Below are 22,735 nucleotides of genomic sequence, written 5' to 3'. Positions count from 1 at the left end.
TCTGAAGTTTTCCTACAGCTTATACCAATGAAAAACTACTGCACGTGGATCTCCAAAGGCAGATCAGAATCAAGGGTCTTGAACAACAAAACTTTTGCCTACCTGGATTATTAAGCAGGATTTCTTCATTCACTAGTGCAACAGATCAGCACCATGTATCACAGTTACAGGAGAACTACAGAAACAATGACTAACCTGAGGGCTGATCTTTTACCACACCATTCTTGCTCCTTTCTTCCCAATCCATTACTTCTTTGTATATTAATTCTTATAAGAAAAGGGTGGGAGGAATGAGAGAAGTGACAGAAAAAACATTGTAAGATCACAGAGGATTTGTAAACAATTCACATACGTATAAAGGTGCCATGAAATGGTTAAGGGTCAGTCTGGAAGTACAACTGTATAGGTATTTATTCCTTTCCCCCCTCCCTTTTTTTAAAAAGCCTACAGCAATGATTAGAGAATTCTACAGATTTTCTTTATGCACCACAGAAAGGCACTAAGCATGTACCAGAATCAACATATTTTATAAATAGAATAGCTGCCCATTTAAAAATAACAACCATTCCACCCCAAAGCTTTATGTATACCTACAACGCACTAATATTAACTGTAAAAAAAGAAAACCAACAGATTTAGATTTTTTTAAAAAAGTATGAATAACCCCCGTGGAAATTTGACTTTCATAATGAAACCATACACAAACATCTTTATTCTTAAACAACAATCTCCATGGACACATTGAGGGAAGTCTGAAAATTTTGAAGTAGGTTAAACCATTAAAATATTGCATGAAAACCCTCATTTACTGATCAAGGACAATTCAGCATAGAGGCACCTGAACCACAACAGCAAAAAAAAAGAAGTGGTAACTTTAAAGGAGCATTCATTATTCTGTTTGGTATGTCTGTATTATGATTATTACTGCTGCAGAGCACCAGGTATACTTTAAGTTACACCTTCAGTTAACTCACAGCACCTTGTGTATGTACCCATAGTCTTAATGTAGCTAAGAGTAATAATATTTAAATAGGTTAAGACCTCTTTAATTCTAAGTAACAGCATTTACTAATGGATTAAATTATATTTAACTGATTCATTTTAATTTTCCGCCTCGCATTAATCCAAAAAAATGTGAAGTGTACCTGTGCAGACATGCCCTAAAAAAATATATATATATAAGCCAGAATCAATATCTGAAATCTATAAAGCTATTTTACAAAAACAACGAGCTTTCAAAGTAGTCAAAGATGGTGGTCCTGTGATAGTAGATGCTTAAAATTTGAACTGCCTCACCACTTCATGTTTTTGACTACAACTATAAGGTGTAATTGATTTCTAACACAATGCCATTTATTCTTTTGTTTAAGTCAACAGTTTAATCTCTTTGGTCAATAAGCAAGCAATGAGAGAAAACACACCAAAAAACTCTTCTGCTATTTAAGACCTCTAAAACAAATGCAATAGTAAATATTGTCAAGAGATATGGCTTAAATAATACACACTGAGAAGAGGCACATGTTTCTCCTTCAGAGATCTTTCTATCAAGAAACTTATTGAGGTTACAAACACTTAAGACTAACAAAGTACTCAGAGGAAGGGAAGGAAAAGAGATAACTGCAGCATTTTGTTGAACAGACTTCAGAACGTTACATGTATATATATGTACATATACATACATACATATATATTCACTCCAAATAGAACATCTTTCCACTATTGACTTCTTTTCATATTGCCACAAGCAGTACTGTGTAAATGAAACAGTGAGTTCCAGTCAGTTACACAATCCAGCACACATGTACTGCGAGCTACGCATTAATCATACAAGTTATTACAATGTGTCATTTGTCATGCTCACTTTTTACCTTTCCATTCTTCAATTGCATGTTCTCTTTCTTCCAACTGTGCATCATATATTTGAGGTGGAGGCTACAAAGAAAAGAAATTCTATAATGTGTCTACTACACCAGGTACTACAACCAATCATAACTGAAAAAACCTAAAAATTACAGCTTTTTTAGCATTTTGTTACCCTCATCTTTGGCAATCTATTTCCTATACCTCAAAGGTACATTTCATTTCTCAACTCCAGAATTTGCCTTTAAGTCCTCCTTCCCACTGAAAGGCTGTTTAAAAGCATCAACTAAAATTAAACTCACTGTAAGGCTTTATGGGGCCTTAGAGAGAGTCCCCTTTGCAAAAAGCCCTACATTACCACCACATAGGCAACTCTTTCTGTAAAGTAAAAGGAACCACCAACAACTACTTTCAAAATCACATCAACTCCACTCCAGCAGCTGTTCTTCAGGTGATTCTGCCCCTAATGATCTGAAGGCTTTATGTGTGACTTTTGCTAGCCAAAGAATGAGTTCAAAGCATGCTCTTGACTAAAACTAAAGGTATTCTTTAAAGCTATTAAACCGGCACCTTAAAATTTATTTTAAATGCAAAAACTTACAGCTTCTGCTTCAGCTGGATCATACCAGACAGTAATATAAGGATGACGTAAGGCTTCATCTACAGAAATTCTCTTGTCTGGATCTACTACAAGCATTTTTGATAATAAATCTCTAGCTTGGCTGGCTAGGAAGTAAAAATGAAAAGAACATACATGTAAAAACTGTAGAGTTTAATATCTGACACAGAAAATGAATACTGGGAACATAGGACAGACACTGTAACAGATTTCACTGTGAAACAGGCCCACAAATCCAAGCTTTCCTATACAGCTACATTTAAAAAAAAAAAAAAAGTCCCACACCTTTAGTGTAAATGTTATTTTGCTATTATCCAAAATAAACCCTGCAGCTGACACCAACCAACCTCAATTTTGAACAGTTCTGCTGTTAAATGAGTCACAATTTATTTGGCACTAACTACTGAACACAAAACACTAAACATTTTTAATAAGCTTTTAAAAATACATCTTGGTACAGTAATGATCTAATTTGTGTACTATCCATTTAGTAAAGGTGTTACTGCACAATAACTAGCTACCCATTGTTGCAGTGGTACATCACTGACATCACTTTTTTGTCTGACCAATCATTGTAATAATAAAATAGGCTATAACAAGTTATTTTATGTAAAAAAATTATTTGACCATCTAAAGAATATCATGAGGTTGGGGTTTTTTTTCATTTCATCACTAATTATCTAAAGTCAAAGTACAGCCAAAATGAGTTACATGCACACATCAACTACAAAAAGACAATTACAAATAACCTCCATAACAAGTATTACTTTCAGACAACATTTAAGCAACAGACATTATTCAATAGATTAGAATTAAAAGAATTAAACAGAATACTAGGGACAGAGAAATAGTTCTGTATTTAATGACTACTACTAAGATTCCAGGACATGTCACAAATGAAACAGAAGGTATGCAGCTTCTAATGTTGACACCTATTGCAATAATTAAAAATATAAAATGTTTAAGTGTACTGCAGACATTTTAAAATAACGTCTTTTAAAGAGAAAAGAGAAAAAACTCGCCTTACTTTTTAACTTGTCACGATCAGACTCGGATGGAAATATCCAGTCTGGGAAGAGCTCTTCAAATTTAATACCAGGATATTTTGGCCTGTTTTCCACATAATTCCTCACTGTAGGCTGTAGTTTCTTCATGAAATCTGCTGATGGTGTTCCTAATTGTTCAATAACTTTATTCCACTGATCAATATCTGCACCATATCTTTAGGAAAATCAGCTGAAGAATTTGAAGTCTGCACTATTCAAAAACATCACTTACAGAAATCTGAAAAGTTAATGAAAACTTGAACAAAGGACACAAATATGAACTTCATTCTAGCATCAACAGCACTCTTTTGAGCTACCATGCAAAAAGCTAAGTTGACATAAAAATAAGATTCAGATTTTATAATCTTAAGGACAGGCTAGAAGTGCTGCACAATGCATGATACTTAAGTATCTTTTGCTAATTATTATCTATTGGCTAGTATTGAAAGCAATACTTCTTTTGGAGTCCAAAAGTAGTTATTTGGCAATTGCATTCTTAGCAAAACAACTACAAGGACAGAAAAGAAAGGCTGCTGTTGAATCTTCTAAGTGCAACATAATACCATCAACATTGAAGATTACTGAAAATAGGGAAACATGCATGAAAAAACCCTAAAGCACAAATACATCCCATTCAAAGTAAGGAATTTTGTGCCTGTCTCCTAAGGAAATTAGGCTTTGGGTTGTAGCGTTGGGGCGGGTGGGGTGGTTGGGGGAGGCAGGGTTTGTTGTTGCTGTCTGTTTTATTTTTTGAATTTTTAAATTCAGAAAAGGTTCAAAGGAGCTCTGAACAGTGAATCCAGATTTCTGTCAGTTTTACTCAAAAAGGCTACTCTGTTCTTAAATTCAGAATTTAAATATTGTATAGGAATTGCATTTACAAGCCACAAGTTGGAAGTTGTGCCTCAAGTTTCTTCTGGACTGTCCCTTCTCCCTCTTTCAAGTGAAGGCACTTCCCCTAGACATGGTGACACTTGTTACAGAGATACCAGAGTCCACTCTGAACGAGCCTAGTCAGGGTAACAAAGCTCATTTATCACACTGCATTAGTATTCCTGATATTTCAAGTTTATTCAGATTTATACTTTACAGGTTTTTTTGATAAAAAGAATGTGCAATTCTAGCAGAGTCTAACCACTGACCTTGCAAACATTCATAGCTAAATTCACAATCTAGTGCTTCAACCTATCCATTCTCATAGACAGATTTTGTAACAGAACAACAAATTTGCTGCACTTCGAATTAAAATGTATTTAAAAAACTGAGATGCTTTTATTTCAGTTAATATGCCAAGAATACAACTATATATATATGTATAGTAATTGCTTTATGCTAAGATTTTAGACTTCTGATACAAAGATTGAAAATTTTATTTGCTTACTGAATACATTCCAATGGAAAAACCATATTAAAATCAGAAGTAAGAAGTCAATATTGTTAACTCTCATGCTAAAACAAAACACATAACAAAGAAAATTCTAACATACATCAGGAAATTTTGTTCTTAGCTGGAAAAGTGATTTCTGTGAGATCTCCACCAATCTAGATTCAAGAAGATGCTTTTTCTTTGAGTAACAGCAGCTTGGTTAGTCAGCTAATCAGAGTCCAGTCTATGGTGGTCTCAGAGCACTGGGGGGAGGGCAGAAAAACTTGATGACCTATGTCACTTTGGTAATAAAAAATGGAAAAAAAAAACCCCAATGACGCAGTTGGATTGCTTCAGAGTGCTTTACAGATACTGAGAAAAAAAATTTTTAACATCCCCAATATAGGATTGGACTTGAAATAAGCTAGGCCTCTTGTCAGAAACCCAAATGGGAGAACACTCTAATTTCAATGTAAAGCACAGACAGCATGCTATGTGAATAACCTTCCAATCTGCAGACAAAACTACCCTTCCTGTTCCAGTGACCTTGGGGTCAAAAGTAACCAGAAGTTTAGCCCATACCAAATATATCTGCCTACTTTTGGGAACTCTGGAAGAAAAGCTGAAAACAGTTCTTACTACAATCACAACAAAGCATGATTTTTCCCAAGAAAGCATGAATGCCCCCTCATGCTTTCTGCATCAGTCTTTGTTTCCTTCACTATCTGGGCAGAAAGAGCATTAAAAACACGCCGGTGCCGCTAGGCTTTCCATTATTTCATCTTGGGTAGCTACGTTGCCTGATTTTTCTACGTTTCGCATTTCCAGTGCGGCAGCACCCGCCCGTGACTCAGGCCTCCGCAGCACCAGTCGGGAGCAGGTTCAGGGCACCCATCGCCCTGGCAATGTGGAGCACCTCATCCCACCCAGAGCACTACTGCAACTATCCCAGTAACCCCCATCGACCCTACGGGAAAATACAAACTACTGAGCCTAAGAGTAGGCTTTCCTGAAGATAAGTCAAAGGCAACAGGCTGAACTTGGTTCCCTCTCCAAATATTAAGACATTTCAAAATTTGACTTAAAAACCAAACAAACAGAAAAACCCCAAACACAACCAAAAAAATAGGAAACTTCATGTCCACTTGCGCCAGCATCACCCATAAACCACACTGTCAAAACCACCGTGCAGCTGAAGGTAAAACAAAGTGACAATCTGACTGAAGCAGTTACCACTTGGGACAAGTTTCAACAACACGGTTATCAGTATTTTACATTCAAGAGAACCGAAAGTCTAACAAGAAATAAAAAACCCTGTAAGCACACCTATGCACTTCGATAAGATACCAGGGGAGGAGACTCCTTGAAACATAGACTGGTGGAGCTTCAGTGACCTCCAGAGAACCACAAATGATAGCTTGCATATTCAACAAGTATGGACAAAATTTCCTTCATTTATTCATGAATGAATCAAAATAGCCCATGCTAACATGCAGGTGAAACACATAACATACATGAAGAATTGTGTTAGGTTGGTCTGAAGGCTTCAAAAGGTAAAACAATAAGTATAGAAAGGAAGAAAGGTGGAAAACAAAAAGACTTATTTAACAATTAATCATTTATACTACCAAATAACGTGTGATCAACTGCTGAAGATTAGTGTCATGAAATTTAGCATTAAAATTGGAAGTTCTCCTCTATAAGATACATAGGTATCTGCAAACATGTACTTGATATTTTTAGTGGTGGACTCAACTTTTTCTTGCTGACGAGCAAAAATATTATACTTTCTTCAAAATCTGGGACCACAAGTAGCTATAGCTTCTGATGACCTACAGCCATAACTGGCAATTCCGGTTTAATTACATCATCTGGACAGATTCTATTTATCTAATGATCAGTTTTGAATGTCTAGTCCTACAACACTAGCTACTACTTTGTAAGATATTATTTATAAAGGATGAAATTGGTTTTCCTCCAATTTTTGTAATTGGAACTTGATAATGAGTCAAATGTTTCAAATTTTGTTTCTAGGGAAATATTCTGAAATACATCAAAATCTTCAGAGAACATTTACTTTATTAAATGATCACTTCTGTTCGCTTAATACAGTGTAAAGATTTGTTTGTGACCCAGTGATGTGTTACTGAGATTTCCAATCTCTAAGGCATGAAAACATATGAGGGTTTTGTTTGCTTTTAATACAGTATAACTTCCTACAATTACTATCATACAAGAGAACAGAATTTTATGAAGACAAATCTGAGTCAAAAATATTGGGAGGGGGAAATGGAGGAATAACAGAGTCTTACAGAAAAAGTAAGCCCAAAATAAAATTTTAATAGAATGAAAAAAAACTCCAAAAAGAAAAAGTTTTTCTTTTTATATTAAATAATAGTAATAAAAAAGATCTCATGCAGTGTGCTTGCAGTTAGGACAGTGTTGCCCAGCAAGTCCTAATAAGCAAGAAAAAAGTCTGAAACTCAAAAAATTGTACGATAAAAAAAAAGTCTACTGTTCAAACAAATAGTAAGCAAAATCCATGCATAGTAAAAAGTAACTTTGTAGACTTTTGCTTATAACACTTATCTACAAAGAACAAGAGTAAGAAAATATACTTACTGCTATTTATTTTTTAAACCTAACAGTATCCTTTTTTAAGCTACAAAAGCTGAAGCTCTTAGTATAAATTCTATGGATTCAACCAGTACAAATTACACGAAATATAGTCTACTAAGAAAATAAAATGGAAAGCTCAACAATTTGGTTAATGACACTAATTTCAAATAGTACAGTAGATCTATTAAAACATAGGGATTCAAGGATGACTAGGGAAGGATACGATCAGTGCCTTGGAATATCACACAACCTTTCACCAATTCTCCCATGATGCACCCAACTGACCAGATATCAACTGAAAGTAAAAATGAAATGATCAAATTATGAAATATCATGAACAAAAGTGAGAAAAACAAACAAAAACATCTAGCATCTACAATAAAACACAACAATGTGGAAAACCAAACTGCTAACATGAATTTTCAATCATATCACCACCAACTGACTGTTGCTAAGTTTTGTTATTAGCATTTTGTAAAATACAATCAGTGTTTACATATCTGAAACCATGAAGAAGGATACAATCTCTTCCTGGGAACAGGACTTTATGGAGGACCATTTCTGCCATAATGCACCCAACAGACCAGATATCCACTATCATATGTTAGGTGCAACAAGGACAAAAGATTAAAGAGGTTTTTTTAAACACAATTATTTATTTGTAAGCTCACACTGTATTCCTACAGTCCTGCAGATAATTTATTTTTTTGTCCCATCCAGAACAGCCTCTACAAAAGTTTGGATCCACATCAGCATTTGCTGTACAATAAGCTGCCTTGCATATTAATGGCAGGTTTTTTTCATTATCAGTGGCCCAGCAAGGTCCTGCAAGTCCCTTGCTTTACACAGCCAAAGTTACATGTATACAAAAAACATGGTATCCCCAAGCCCCTATGATAAAGCAAAAAGATGCACCAGCATAGAAGTCCAAAGGAGGCAGCTATTACTCCACCGCTAGTAAAAATCAGCAGGTAAAACCCCCGAAAATGCAAGTCAAGGACAATTTCCTTGCCAATTTTGCTGGCTAAACATTCAATATATTACAGCTGTATCGTTTTTAATAACATAACACCTAGCCTCTTTGAGTGCCATGCAGATTTAAGAGAGTATAAGGCATGGTTTATGATAGGGATCTGAACCTGATTTTAATAATCAGAGATGCAAAAGGGGACAGACTGTCGAAAGAAGATGCTTCAGAATAAAATCACACTGATAAAAGGGCTTATTGTTTACATATTGATGTGGGGTTTTTTTTTAATATCATGCAGCATGTCTCAACAGTGTTTTGTAGAATAAAAAAATGGCAACAAGACAATGGGACAACACATGAAAAGATAATAGCAGGGGAGAGGGAGCAGTAGATGTTAAATGGAGATAGGCACATAGAGCAGAAACTATTATATTCTCCAAAATTATTACGGTGTAATTTACCATGATTAACACACTTTAACAACAGACATGACAGCGGGAAACCAGCTCTCCCTCCCCCTTTTAAAGGCATTATGTTCCGAGACAGATACTCTTTAGACAAAAAATGTAAAGCATTACCCCAGCAACTTACCGTTCTCTTTATATCCCATCCCAAGGATAACCTCTGGTGCTCTGTAATACCGTGTTACTACATATGGAGTCATCATAAAGTTTGTACACGCTGTTCTTGCCAGTCCAAAATCAAGGATTTTGAGCGTACAATCTGATTTTACTACTATGTTGCTGGGTTTCAAATCCTAACAAGAAATTACTTCAGTTAAGGAAGGACCAACATACCGAATAATACACACCCCCCCTTCACAGTCAATATATGTCACCAATTCACTTTGTTAACAGCTGCAAACTTCTGCTCTGATATATCTGCTTTATACACAGGCTAGAGAAGTTAAATGCTACACAGCTAAGTACTCAAAAAAATTCAGGGAAAAACAGAATCAAAGTTGCCTGCAAAGTCTTATTTTATCCATTTGTGCACTGACAGTACAGTCAGTTCTACAATTGTCTGTATATATGGACAATATGTATATATATCTGCTTCCTTTCACACATTAAGTGGACATATTTTGGGTATGAATAGCTGCATGGTAAAGGAGTTCCAAATACTGCCATTATTAGGGTACAGACCATAAAGACAGCATCATGAATTGGTCAAGTATCTGTAGGAAAAGGAGTTTCTCAACACACAAAGCATTAATAAGTGTATTTGTTAATGACAGAGAAGCCACCTGCGTTATAACGATTAGCAAATTTCTCAGAATTAGGATGTAGTGAAAACACAGTTACCCAATGAGTGAGGAGAGAAATAAAATACTGTAGGAGATGTGTCTCATGGGAAGAGCCATTATTGCACCCAAAAGGATACACAGTTAGGGAAAACTAGAATAATTAGGCTTTAGTCAGAAAATTATAGAAGTAGCCAAATTGCACATGTACATTTAATTCTGCTCAAATGCTGGACTTCGCTTCAACCACATGAACCATGTTCTCAGGTACAGAACTTCCTTTTCTTAAAGGAGATGGGGACATGCAAATAATTCATGTGGGTTTGCATGTTTCAGGAAAGCAACAAATCTTCTGCAGAACACTACTGAATGTACTGTTTGCTCACAGACTGAGTAGTTTCTAGATGTAATTTCTACTATTCCATTCCTTCTGAACTATCCCAGCTCTGTTCCTTTCCTAGCCTGGTATCTTTTCAAAAATCAACTCTCAATCTAATTAATTAGTCAAACAGACTAGTGATGAAATTAAACATTTTTTTAAAAAAGAGCAGCAGCAAAACAACAGAAGCCAAGAGCTATATGAAGTCTGCACGAGACTTTGAAATTCTGATCATTTACAAGCTTTACTTTTCAGAATCGCAGAATGGCTGAGGTTGGAAGGGACCTCTGGAGGTCACCTGTTTCACCCCCAGCTCAAGCAGGGCCACCTACAGCCAGCTGGGCCATGTCCAGATGACTTTTCAATACCTCCAACGATAGAGATATTTAAGAGGTAACTATTAAATTTTAAAGACTCATTCTTTAGTAATTTGAAAGGTCCAGATATTCATGTTTTATCTTTTAATTAGTTTGGCATTAGTTAAATCCACAGAGATTACCTGATTTAAGATCTATTTACAATACTGTTTCTAGTTCAAAGATAAAAACTATCTTTAGGTTTAATAACATTCTTACGAAAGAAACATACTTATGAAATAGCAACCCCTTGCCTTCCCCCTGACTCATTAAGAACATCTGTGTTCATAAAGAGTATTGTTAATGATCTAATACTACCTACTCTGTGGATGATACCAGCTGAGTGGAGATGTTTGATACCACATAGCATTTGGTAAAGAAGATAAGACATTCTTTCATGATCCAATTCCATATGAATAACCTGGCACAAATTTGCATCCATCAGCTCCATAACCAAATATCTAAAGCACAAAAAAGAAAGCATTAAGAAAACTCAAGTCTTTACACATCAGGCTTAAGCTTAGCATGAGAGATGTTTAATAAAAGTCAACTACTTTGCTAACTTAAGTGTCAAAAAGCTTACGATTAAAAAAATCATACGTGACCACAATTTCAAAATCAAATTATTATCTATTCAAATAGTCTTACTATTAAAAATTGAGTGTTCAATAGTCTGTCACAAAAGATGACAATTCCACCAGTTTTATAAACAGCAGTACAGAAGAATAATTCTGAGGTTATGCAGCATGAAAAACTAAGACTGACTGAAGCTGATGCAGAAATTGCAGATACTGCAATGTGTCAAAAAATGATGCTTCCTTTTACTGTATTTTAATTTTTTAAAAATTAGAAAATTAAGCAAAGCACAGTAAGAACTAAGGAGGAATGATTCATTTTCAAGTTAAAATATCATCTGCTTACCTGCCTCAGACTCACACGCTCCCCCGTTTACCCAAAAAGCCCATTCACAAACCACAACAGCATATTCACTGGAACCTATGAATATCCCACCAATTAAATCATCATGAATCCCTTCTAGTCCAATTGACACAGCTTGCATAAAAAAGAAACAGTCAGTTCTTAATTGAGGCCAAAAATACTGTTGTGCTGATGGGACTGGCATGCCAAAAAATGGTATCAGGTTATTCAGACCATATTATCCTGAGGTGACCCATTTAGCTAAAGGACAATGCACACAAACCAGATGCATATGCAATCAACAAATGGCAGATGGATGAATAAAAGGTAAATAAATATTTTTTTATTTCCCACTTCCATCTTACACATGTAGTGAAACAACTTTTTTGGTCTTTCTTGAAAAAAATCTGGAGATAAAGACTAATTAAAGGTTAAACTCAGCTTTTAACTACCCTCTTATTTTCAAAGTGTGAAGTCTGTAGGATACTGGAAATACAGCTCCAGGGCTTAGGCCAGTATTTGTCAGGAAAATTAAACCAAAAAAATCTAGTACTTACACATCCTGAAATTCTTCTAGTGACTTCTGTGGTGTGAATACATTTAATAAACTAATTATCTATAAAATAAAAATAAACATTAGAAGAAACTTCCACTTTAAATCACATAAAAATTCACTATTACAGAAGCTACTACTCAAAAACCAAATGCACGCTGTTACTATATACAATTTGAATGTTACTTGGCTTCACTTAATTCACATGTGCTGAAAAACTGCCAATTCAGAAATAGTTCAAAACTGCAGCATGGATGCCAAAGGAGCTAAGACAGGACAAAACCACTTTTTTCTTTTTAAAGTTATACGACACCTATCTCCCTCCTCAGTGCCTAAAATATATCCCAAATCCTAAATGTCTTATTTTAAATCACATGTGCAAGAAACTTTTACTAAGGCTGTCCAAGAACACGTACACAGAGTTGCCCCACACCACCCCGTTAAACTTAGATGATGATGTACTATTTCCAGAAGAACTGCTGAAATTACTGTATTGTCATCTTTAATAACCACCTTGCTTTTATTCTGCTACTTCTGGACTTCACCAAAAGCTTGCTTAAAAATCAATCCCAAAAGGCTAGTTGATTCCAGGAAGTTTTAGACCTGAGTGCACAACTTCAAAAATCAGCAATGTTTCTAGTTCACATTAGTATCAAAACATAACAGTCACATAAACCTTATGTTCTTGTACTAGAACGCTGATGTATCAATTAAGGCTTGTTATTTTAGAAGGTTCAAAGATTTTAAAATATATGTGTATTGTCCATAGTATTTCACTTCTGTTTACCAACTAATTGTTAGACAGTGCTGCATCCCTGCAAACCCCACCAGTTAAACACTGTATTTAATAAAAATCTTGTCTAAATTCAGATTTAACTACAGAGCAGTTACAAGAGCCAAACCCACAAAGAAACCCACTGCCAAGCAGGCTTTGCTGCTGCATGACTTAAAAGGGCAAATGCAATAAAGCAGGGCCTCCTCTATAAATCTGACACTGATGGTAAACCTATACCAACAACGCAGCAAAAACCTTCTCCTTGTGGCACCTCATACTCCAGACAGCTCACCCAAGAACTCAACCGTGCATTGTGGAGAACTAACTGCATTACCCACAGCAAACCTTGCCAGTCTTTCTCTTGCTATTTTTCCATTACTTTGGTTACTAACAGCAAGTAGGAGAGCAAATCCTGAGCTTTTTTGACAACCTAGAGTAATGAGGGAGAGAAATCTGAAGCCAAACTTACATTTTTGTGATTGACGCATTTTAAAAGAACAAGCTCTCTGTAAGCCCTTTTTGCGTGGGTTTGATTCTGAAAAGGACGACTCAGCTTCTTTACAGCAACATTTATTCCAAGGACTGTATCAAACGCAGCACTAGAAGTTTTCAAAGACAAACAACTTAAGTTGAAGTCTGTTTGAGGGAGAGGAGGGACAAAAGGGAGACAGGAGGAAAGAATTCAAGATTCAAGACAAAGCATATCCACTAAGCTGTTTATATTAACTTCATGTAATTTTCATTTAGAAAATAAACATCCCTTAAAATCTACACATCCTTTAATAAATACAAATAGTTAAACAGAAGCCACTGACACTCACCAGAAGTCTTCCCGCCCTCCTTTCTGTCTTAAGACTGAATCTGCTGACTCAAGACTCACATTCAAAATTGCGATCCAAAAATATTTTGAGCTTATTTGAAATCAAGAAGCCTTTCAGTTGTCTAATCTGTATATTTGGAGTATTTTCTTAACACTGTCGCTGACTGACAATCATTTAGTATTTGCAACAGAAATTTCTCTTTGCTAAAGGAGAGTCACAACCATGTCACCGTGATCCGTTCTGCAGGCATCGATACTCTCCTGCATGTGGATAGTTTACAATTATAAACAACTGCAGTGCCTAGTAAAAAGTTACATTCATCATCTGGTTTTGGAAAAAATATAATTAATGGAATTGAGAAATATGGAAAACTCAGATTGCAGGGAGCAACACAAGAATTTAAATGTGAACATGGCTATTAATCTTGTTTTTCAGTTCCTTCCTCCTCTGCAGTTTGAGATCAAGGTGTAAACTTGATTTAACAAGTGTAAGAATCTACAGCTAAATTATATGTATATGCAGAATGAGACTGAAGTGGAAATATTCTTCATTAACACACAATTTGTCAAAAATATATGTGAATTCATACCGCAAACTACTCAAGAGTTCCAATCTTTAAATAGTTCCAGTTTTAAATAAGGATTCCTATATTACTCTATTTCCATTTAATGTTACTTTTTTAAGGTATGGAAGAATTCTCATTCACATATATTTTCCAAGCTTATTTAAGCTCTTTGTGAGCTCCTTCCTTATCTCGTCAAGACACGTACAAGGACCATCACATTACAGTACTCTCACAAAAAGTACAGCTCCCCTGTGATAACAATACACAAATTAAACGCAGCTTACCAGCATCAAGTCACCACTTTCCCTACTGGAAAAAGCAATACCACCACAAAGCAGGGCTCACCTATGAGATGAGTTTTCTTGAGACCAGATTACGTCCCAAATTTGAATCCATGTGCCACTTGCACTAAAGGATTGCTAGCATTTATTTCAGCTTAGTTCTGTGAAATATGCAAGTCACTGTTCAATGACATGATCACTCTCAGATTTAAAGCCTTTATGTCTGTGCAAAACAAAACACAAAATGGGAGGAAGGCAACTGGCCAGACAGCTGGAAAAATTATTTTCCTCCCAAATATGAAAGCACTGATGTTTCAGTATTCACTTCACCAAGATGTTATATGTAAATTAAAATGGTTTGCATATGTTAATGACTAGCTACACCTGGTAATTAGTAGAAAATCATTAACCAACAGGGTCTGTGTGAATTAGCTGTTCGAGTCAATCACAGGTCAGCAGTGGACAAAGGACCAGTTTTAGGGGAAGTAGCCCTTGATCTGACAAACTGGGTATATGTCAAGGCTCAGTCTGAGCACATGTGAAGGACACCACCTAAACCTCTTTATTTTGCTTATCTACATAGAAGTGACCAATATTGGAGCTCCAAAAAAATTTTTTTTACAAAAATGAAGCTGTCTGCTACCTACACAATCCAAGGGGAAAGAATTAAAAACAGACTGGTAGAAGAAAAAAAAAAACCAAAAAATTGTGTGAGCATGCATTTATTTAATTTACCAAGAAAAAAAAAAAAAAGACAGAAGATTATCCCTATTAGTACCAAGGCCACACTTCTAAATATCACATAATTTTACATAAACTAACAAAAAAAAAATCATGGATGTAATTGGTGTTAAATTTCTTTCCCCATTCCTGCTCATTTGAATTCAAAGAGACTTTTTCATCACCACAACTGTTTCAGGCAGATTTTTAAAAAGTACATTTGCCAGAGTCTACCCAGTTATCACTTTGGCTACTAACATAATGTCTACAAATTATTTCAGCGTTTGGTATCATGAAAGAATTTCAGTGTCTATCCCACCATATAACAGCAATTTCAATTTGATCATAGTGAATTGTAGTAGGGTCTTCACTGCACTTGTGATAGCTTTGCATCTTGAGCAAACATTTAATATTAAGAGTAGTGATGCCACATACGCGATAAAATTATTAACAAAACATTATGACCTAAATTACAGTAGGAAATCACACTTCATTTCTGTAGGCAAATGACTTCCACTTTGAACTGCATGATGCTACTACTATGGACTCTTGCTCTGACAGTTCCACTTCACTAACTCTTTCCCTACTGTCTAAACAGGAGTTTGCAAATAATAACAAACTTATCCCAACCATTTCTTCAAATTCAACTGTATGTAAAGTTATCAACACAAAGCTGTGCTATAAGATCATGGCTTTGCTGCATTGCAGGACAAAAGAAATTTGCTGGGACAGAAAAAAAAAGTCAGATTCACTAGAAAGTTTAGGAAATCAAGGACAAGAAAGGAAGGGAGATATCAGGAAGACAAAGACAAAAGTTATTTCAAAAGAATAATTTTGTATAAGTGATTATTCAGTCCTAAATAGATTATAAGACTTTAAATGTATTAATACTTAGTAACAAAGAAGTGCAGAAAGTCATGTATAAAAGTGTACTTTGACATAAAATACAACAGGTATATCCAATTTCTCTCCTACCCTGTTTGCAGTGTGAGAAAGAAATCCTTCTACATAACAACTGAGTTACTTTTTCATCTTCCTAGAGCTTTCATTTATCACTTTTCCTAAATATGTATTTTTAAAACTGTTTTTCTACATTTTAATATCACAGAAAAAAAAAAGCAGAAGCAATACCAATGGAGTTTCCCATTCATATTTTGAGAAAAAAAATAGCAAAATTCAGATCTCTCCTAGCTGAAGTGACACGCAATATTAAAACTTTCTCACCAAAAAATAAAATCCACACACAAAACTCCAGAAATACTTTTCCTAACTTTCATGTTAAACACTGCATGATTAAAAAAAGCATCACATCTGAGTGCCACACTAACGACTGGACAATTTTTTCAGCCAAACACGACAGGATAGCACTCATCTTACACTGAGTTTACTACATTTTACATCCTAGTAGTTTGTATCTTTGCTTTGTGTACTATAAGGAATTTTAGGAGAAATTTTGCACCTTCTTAAACCTAGACATAGTTTTCAGGTATTTCACAGGAAGATGAAAGTTTATACAATGCTTCACTCTGTTGTTCCATAAATCAAGTATTCTCAAAACAAGTCAATAAAACAGACCATTCCTTCTTCCTCCCAAAACATTGACCTTAACATGACCCTAACTTCATTTTGAAGCAAACACCTAGTTTAAGTCATATAGCTTAGAAATGCACTACTTCTAATGAAAGGAGGAATGCTTATAAACACTCTAAATTCCTGCATGCCATCTAGAACAAGCACAACTTTAAGAATATTTATACCTGGAAAACGTTAGCGTTATACTAAGTCTTACCCCAACACTAATAACCAAGATCTAGTATGCCTATCCACTCATCACTCAACCCACTAAGGAAGAATGAAATATGCTGTTCTGATTTTGCTTATTTTTCACCTATTAGCAGGGCAATGTGGGTATCTAATTTAAAAATAAAGGCATGTTCTCACAAAAATGCACTCTTTTCCTACATATATAACTTACTATGGTTATGAAAAACCAAAAAGAAATGGGCAGGTGCTGTATAAGGAGTTGCTCACAACACATGAGTCATCAGACTTATTCTGCAGAATTTATAGATGAAGAGAAACTGCAGACTGGATTTAAAGCATGAACAGCCCACCATGTGTTGTGATTAAGTCTAATATTAGAGGATTCCTGAGCATGTTTGCTTCCCTGTGTAAGGAATTAAAAACCGCATCAATAAACATTTCTGCTGTTACCAAGTAAGTTTGGCCCAACAAAATACGGGCTGGCACTAAGTTGTGCAGAATGGATTGGTGCAGTCTAAAAAACATTTGAAAGTGTTTACCTTTAGCTGGCCCAGAGGTGTGGTGCCATACAAGAGACTAAGGTTCAGGATCAGACTAATGACTCTCACGTCCTGGGCCAGTGGAGGCTGGACACATAGCTGAGGTGACACACCAAGGAAGAGCCGGCCAGCCCAACCCCTCACACAGCATCCCTTTCTGGTTAATCCATGGAGTGACAATGACACTGATTTGCCTCATCCTGCCAGTTAATGGCAAGGCACTGCATTGATGGCTCCTAGAAACGGATAGGAGTGATCGGGAATAAAAGGGGGGGAAGAAAGGGGGCCGTGATGAAGAAACGAGTAAAACCCAGAATCGCTCACCATCACATTGTCATACCTCACACTGCAATATCATAACTACATGGGGAATGCGAGAACTAGAAACAGAAATAAAAAACAGGTCTGCACATGAACTATAGCAAGCAGATGTTTTAGAATTTATTTAGTCCATAACCCTGTAGCAAGAGACAGAAGTGATCATCAGTATTTTACATTCTGGCACCTCTATCAGGAATACATTCAAATTTTGGTTTATATTTATAGCTTTTTATATTTAAATAAAGTATTTATTACTCACCAAACAATGCCCTGTGCCCCTGATCCTATGGGCTTCAATTGCTGGTAACGTTTTAGTACAGTGAATGTTGAATCTGCAACTTGAACACTGTAAAACTGACTATCACATTTACTGTCACTCATGGTGTAGTGTCATGTAGTTTTCTCTCTCGAGGACCTGGTTAAGTTTTCAAGATCTTAAAGAAAAAGAAAGACAACAAATGTTCAATCCCTCACTAATGTCAGGCAAACAAGATGAAAAATATATTATACATATTTTAACACATATGAATTTTTCAATAGCAGACCATTAAGTAAGCATTCTTTCAACTTCATGTATTATCACTAATGAAAAATACTTGCAGACAAAGAGCAAATAATTACAGCTTTCACAGCTTTAAGTAAATACATGTTTCTATTCCAATCCTTAAAACAAAAAGCAGTTAAGTAAACAACTGTAAAAACAAACAAAACCACCCAATTTCAACAACTCTACTACTTGAAGGCTACTCCCTAACTTAGAGTTACTACTATGTGCTAGGACTGTATTAATTTCTGTATTACAGAAAAAAAATGTCTTTCAAACACTGATAATGCAGATAAAAGCAACAGCAGAAACCCATGGAGTCCACATACATAGAAGGAAACAGGGTTTCAATAAAAGACTTAATTACAACTGCAAAACAGGTTTGAAACCAAACAACTGCCCCCAAAATCCCCAAGGCTAATGCAGTTTCTCCAAAATTCCTTTCAATCTAGTTCAGGAGGAAATTTCAAGCAGGGCTCTGCCTCCTCACCTCGGCCAAACAACCCTTCCCCGATCCATACCTATCGCAACCCACGCTCCCTCCCATTTTAAACACACCACAACATCCTATGCCATCAGTTAGTGTACCTACAGTCCTACAAGAATTAGAGATCTGTGCCATAGTTTGAAAGAGACTTTCATGCCATAATAGACAGCAAGTTATATCCATCTGTCAAGAATGAATTAGAGGTAGGTAATTACATCCGGGACCAAGGTAATGGACTAAACCTCTTCAGCTCTAAAGTGCTACAGTAACAAGTAGAGATCTCCACTTTTCCTGGCCTCCAACGCTCTTGCAAACCTTACAAGAGAATTACCTCAATAATTACTGAGGAGGTCTCTCACAAAGTCTCGAATTTTTAATCTCACGTTCACTATGACAAATAGTGTCATTACAGCCCAGAGTAAATTGCACCGTCAAGTGTTCCTTGAAAGAGGAAATGAAAGCAGATCACCTTCCCCCGGAGCAGCTGTCCTAGCCACCGGCTGTACAACGTCTGCTTTAGCTAAAGAAAGAGCAGCTAGTCCCTCTCTCTTTGCTGGCCTACAGAATATTTGTGAGCCAATGCAAAATGCAAAACAGGAAAGCCTTAAGAGCAAATGCAGAAGCCCATCCTAGAAGAGCATACAGCCACACAAATAGCTCTTGGTTGCTTCAAGAATTAGAATTTGGACCTCTCTCTTTCTAGGTGCACATAGGAGGGAGCACCATCTTTTCCATGGCTTAAGCCAGCAGATGAACTCCAAGAAATTTTCAAATAAAACAGGTGGAAGACCTACAAATCCTAATAAAGACCAGGCTTAAACTGAACTGATAATGGTTAGTCTTAAGGGATTCTCAAGAAATGTCTCGAGTCCCTTCTACCTTCTAGTTTCTCACAATCCAAGCAGCATTTTAAGTAATATTCAACTTGGTCATCTCTGGCAGCAATTTAGACAGTAAATTTACATGATATTTCCTCTTAGAAGCTTAAGAAAAAAAAAGCAGAGGAGAAAGGATCAGCAAAGGGAAAATGTGAGCTACCAACTTTCTGCCTCTGCCACAGCAGTAGTAGCAAGGGAAGAAAAGAATTACACCTCCAATACAGTATTTTTAGGGGCAGTCAGATGCAGCTCCACAATCAACTCAGACTAACATGAGACCAAATGCTGCCTTAAGAGGCACTCCCAACCTTTCCTATTACATCCCAGGAAAAGCCCCACTCTTCTTTCTGACCCTTTTTATTACTCCAAAGCCATGGACTCTGAGGTACCAAATTTTTTGATTAACAGTCCCTGAGCAGCCATGGTATTTGCAGTGAATACACTGGAAGAAAGGTATGGCTGAAAGGCCAAGATCCTGCCTCTGGAAAGGGCTTGCAGAACAAAACCAAGCAAGTATAGATTTTGCATAAGCTGGGTATCAAGTTAGAGACCCGATAGTTACACAAGAACTATACCTCCTCATGGTTAATGAAACACTTTTCTGTAACAGTGATAAAGAAGTAGGGGAAAAGGAAGTTATCCTGAACCAGAGAAACCCCCCTTTTAAGGAACCTTGTGTGCACAAAGCCATCTTTTAAAAATCATTTAGAGATCAGGATAAGCTCTTTAGACAAGACCCAAAGAGGGAATTAGGCATCACAACATACAAGTTTTATGTGTTCTGACATCCTTTGCAATTCACCATGCTAAGCACCTGGCCTCTCCATAAGCTGAGCCCTAATTTTCACTTGGGCTGCAAGCTGCTTGGATGCATCAGGACATACATTATCTCAGACACATGCATTAATGTAAAATTAGGTGCCATGGGACTGTAGCTGTTTGCAGGACTTCAGACAATCTATTTTGGGGGCAAGATCCCCCAAATAAAAACAGAATTGCCACTGCTCAAGGGAAAAGTATATCAGACAAGTAAGTTTCTTAATCCTGAGCTGTTACTCTCCTACCTGAAATTATTCAATTAATCACTCCAAGTAACCTACTCCACACTTCCATACAGGGTTTTTTTTGAAATAGGCATTATTGCCATAAATTTTCATTTATGGGCTCCTAGCTGCAGCTGCACCAAATAGGACCAGAGCAAAAATGAAAGTCACAGGATAGTCAGCAAACATACTTCTACCTATTGATAATAGCATGTTACTGAATCACAATGTTTCAAGATGTTTTTCTATTTTAGAACATGCAGAAGATGCATGTAAATTGAGTGGTGCTGTTGGGGTTTTTTTTTTTAAATTCACATATAGGAAACTTACAGGAGCGGTTCATGAAAGTTAACTAGAAAAATAACCATCGCATCAAACCTACCATCAGTAGGCTTATCAGTTGTTATACGGAATTCCACCAAGAAATTTTTAGAAGTTGAAAGCAACTGCACTATAGCATACATCCTGTATTAAACAGTCACTTCCCTAAAAGGCATTTATTACAACGGCAACTTATTATTAACCAGATCTGTCCTCTGGATATCTTCATGTCAAAGGCTTCTGAAACAAACAGGTTGTAGCGGTTGGGAACACATTCCCAGGGTTGTTTTGGTTACAGAAATGTTATTACTGACAAAGAAGCATAAGAACATGAAGAAACTTAGCTTGATTTTTAAGCCTAAAGCTAAAACTCTACTACTGACAGAATGAAAAGACAATGAACACACATATATATTTATGAAAAGATATGTAAATTCTGTGCAGAAAATCTCCCCCCATTCTCTTATTCACCCCTGCAAACGATCTTCAAATTCAGGTGTTCCCTTTTAAAGACTATTATTCAATAGTGTTGGGGTTTTCTTTAATCTTTACAGCAATATATATCAACAGGTATGAGTCCAACTACAAAACCACAGTGAGTTGCCTCCCACCCCTCTACTCACAACTCCTGGACAGTGTTAAAAAAGGTAATCGTAGCAAAGCAGTAGCTGAGTAATGTCAATCGGTTACAGCAGAGTGTAGCAGTACTCCGCATCTATTCAGCTCTTTGAAAAGTCAGTCTTTTTCTTTAAGCCACCCAAACAATTACTGACCAAAGATTTTACCAACTACCTGTAACAGTATACTCATACACTGCAGAGAAACACTGGGTGTATCTCAGCACCACTGCTGAGGCAAGTCGGTGGGACAAGGGAAAAAGTTTAAACGTGCATCTGCTGTAACCAGTTACGCTGTTGTACAATTATGTAACTGCCACATAACTGAGCAAAAGCACTTCTTACATCTCTTCTAAAACTTCTGCTAAGAAATTGCTCCGGCTCAGGAGGAAGCTCAGGTTCGCTCCCCTCGCATCGAGCGGGGCGCGCAGCGTGGGCCTCTCCCTCGGCTCAGCCCTCGACCCCCTCAGGCCGAGGGGTAGCTCCCAGGGGACGCCGAGCACCCCGGTCCCCGGCTGCTCGGCTGCGGAGCGCGCTGCCCTCGCCGGCGGGAGCGGGGCAGGGGGCGATCCCGCCCCGGGCCGGACACGAAGCAAGAGAGGAGAAGGTGGAGGAGAGGCAGCGCCCGGCGCAGCGGAGCGGGCGCGGCTCCCGCTGGGAGCGGAGCGGGGCCGGCGGCGGCACTGCGGCACGGGGAAAGGCGGGGGGCTCGGCCAGGGCAGTCCGCTGGCGGGGCGCGGCGGAGGAAGGGACCCCCAGTCTTGCCCCGTCGCTCCCCCCCGCCTCCCTCCCGCTCGGCCCGGGGCAGCGGCACGGGGGAACCCCGGCTCTGCCCGCGCCTCGGCAGGCAGGGCCCGCAGGAGAAGCCGGGAGACTCTGGTCACCACAGGGCCGGGAGCTCGTCCCGCTCCGTCCGGCTCCAGCCCCGCCGCCCACAGAGTCCCTTCGCGGCGGCCGCCCTCACCGTCTCCTCCCTCGGTCGGGCTTCGCCGGGACGGGACGGGGCGCGGCGCTGCCGGGCCGCGGCCGCCGCCTCCTCCTCCTCCGGCGCGCAGAGCTGCCCCTGCCACAATGGCCTCCCGGTGCTCCACACAGGCCGCGCCAGGCCTGCGCCGGGTGACAGACAGCCG

The 22,735-nt window shown here is 37.7% G+C and overlaps 1 protein-coding gene across 12 annotated transcripts in view; it reads right to left on the bottom strand.

The window, feature by feature from the left end:
• The window catches only part of MAPK9 (mitogen-activated protein kinase 9), a 79,342-nt gene extending 56,637 nt beyond the window's left edge, over positions 1 to 22,705 (bottom strand). For 5 of the 12 annotated variants that reach the window (XM_074884062.1, XM_074884064.1, XM_074884063.1 and 2 more), the window contains exons 1-11: positions 22,570 to 22,705; positions 17,975 to 18,149; positions 13,174 to 13,303; positions 11,934 to 11,992; positions 10,781 to 10,919; positions 9,072 to 9,237; positions 7,734 to 7,805; positions 3,507 to 3,689; positions 2,462 to 2,586; positions 1,869 to 1,932; positions 196 to 267 (exon numbers count right to left, since the gene is read on the bottom strand). In XM_074884062.1, coding sequence (XP_074740163.1) covers positions 196 to 267; positions 1,869 to 1,932; positions 2,462 to 2,586; positions 3,507 to 3,689; positions 7,734 to 7,805; positions 9,072 to 9,237; positions 10,781 to 10,919; positions 11,934 to 11,992; positions 13,174 to 13,303; positions 17,975 to 18,096 — 1,132 coding nt within the window. In that variant the 5' untranslated portion in view covers positions 18,097 to 18,149; positions 22,570 to 22,705. The other 7 variants (XM_074884065.1, XM_074884057.1, XM_074884066.1 and 4 more) reach the window with 5 other exon arrangements.
• Between the last annotated feature and the right edge of the window lie 30 nt (positions 22,706 to 22,735).

This window comes from Strix uralensis, chromosome 14, assembly GCF_047716275.1.
Source record: "Strix uralensis isolate ZFMK-TIS-50842 chromosome 14, bStrUra1, whole genome shotgun sequence".
Lineage (NCBI taxonomy): Eukaryota > Metazoa > Chordata > Aves > Strigiformes > Strigidae > Strix > Strix uralensis.
This window is presented reverse-complemented; position numbering and strand designations above follow the sequence as displayed.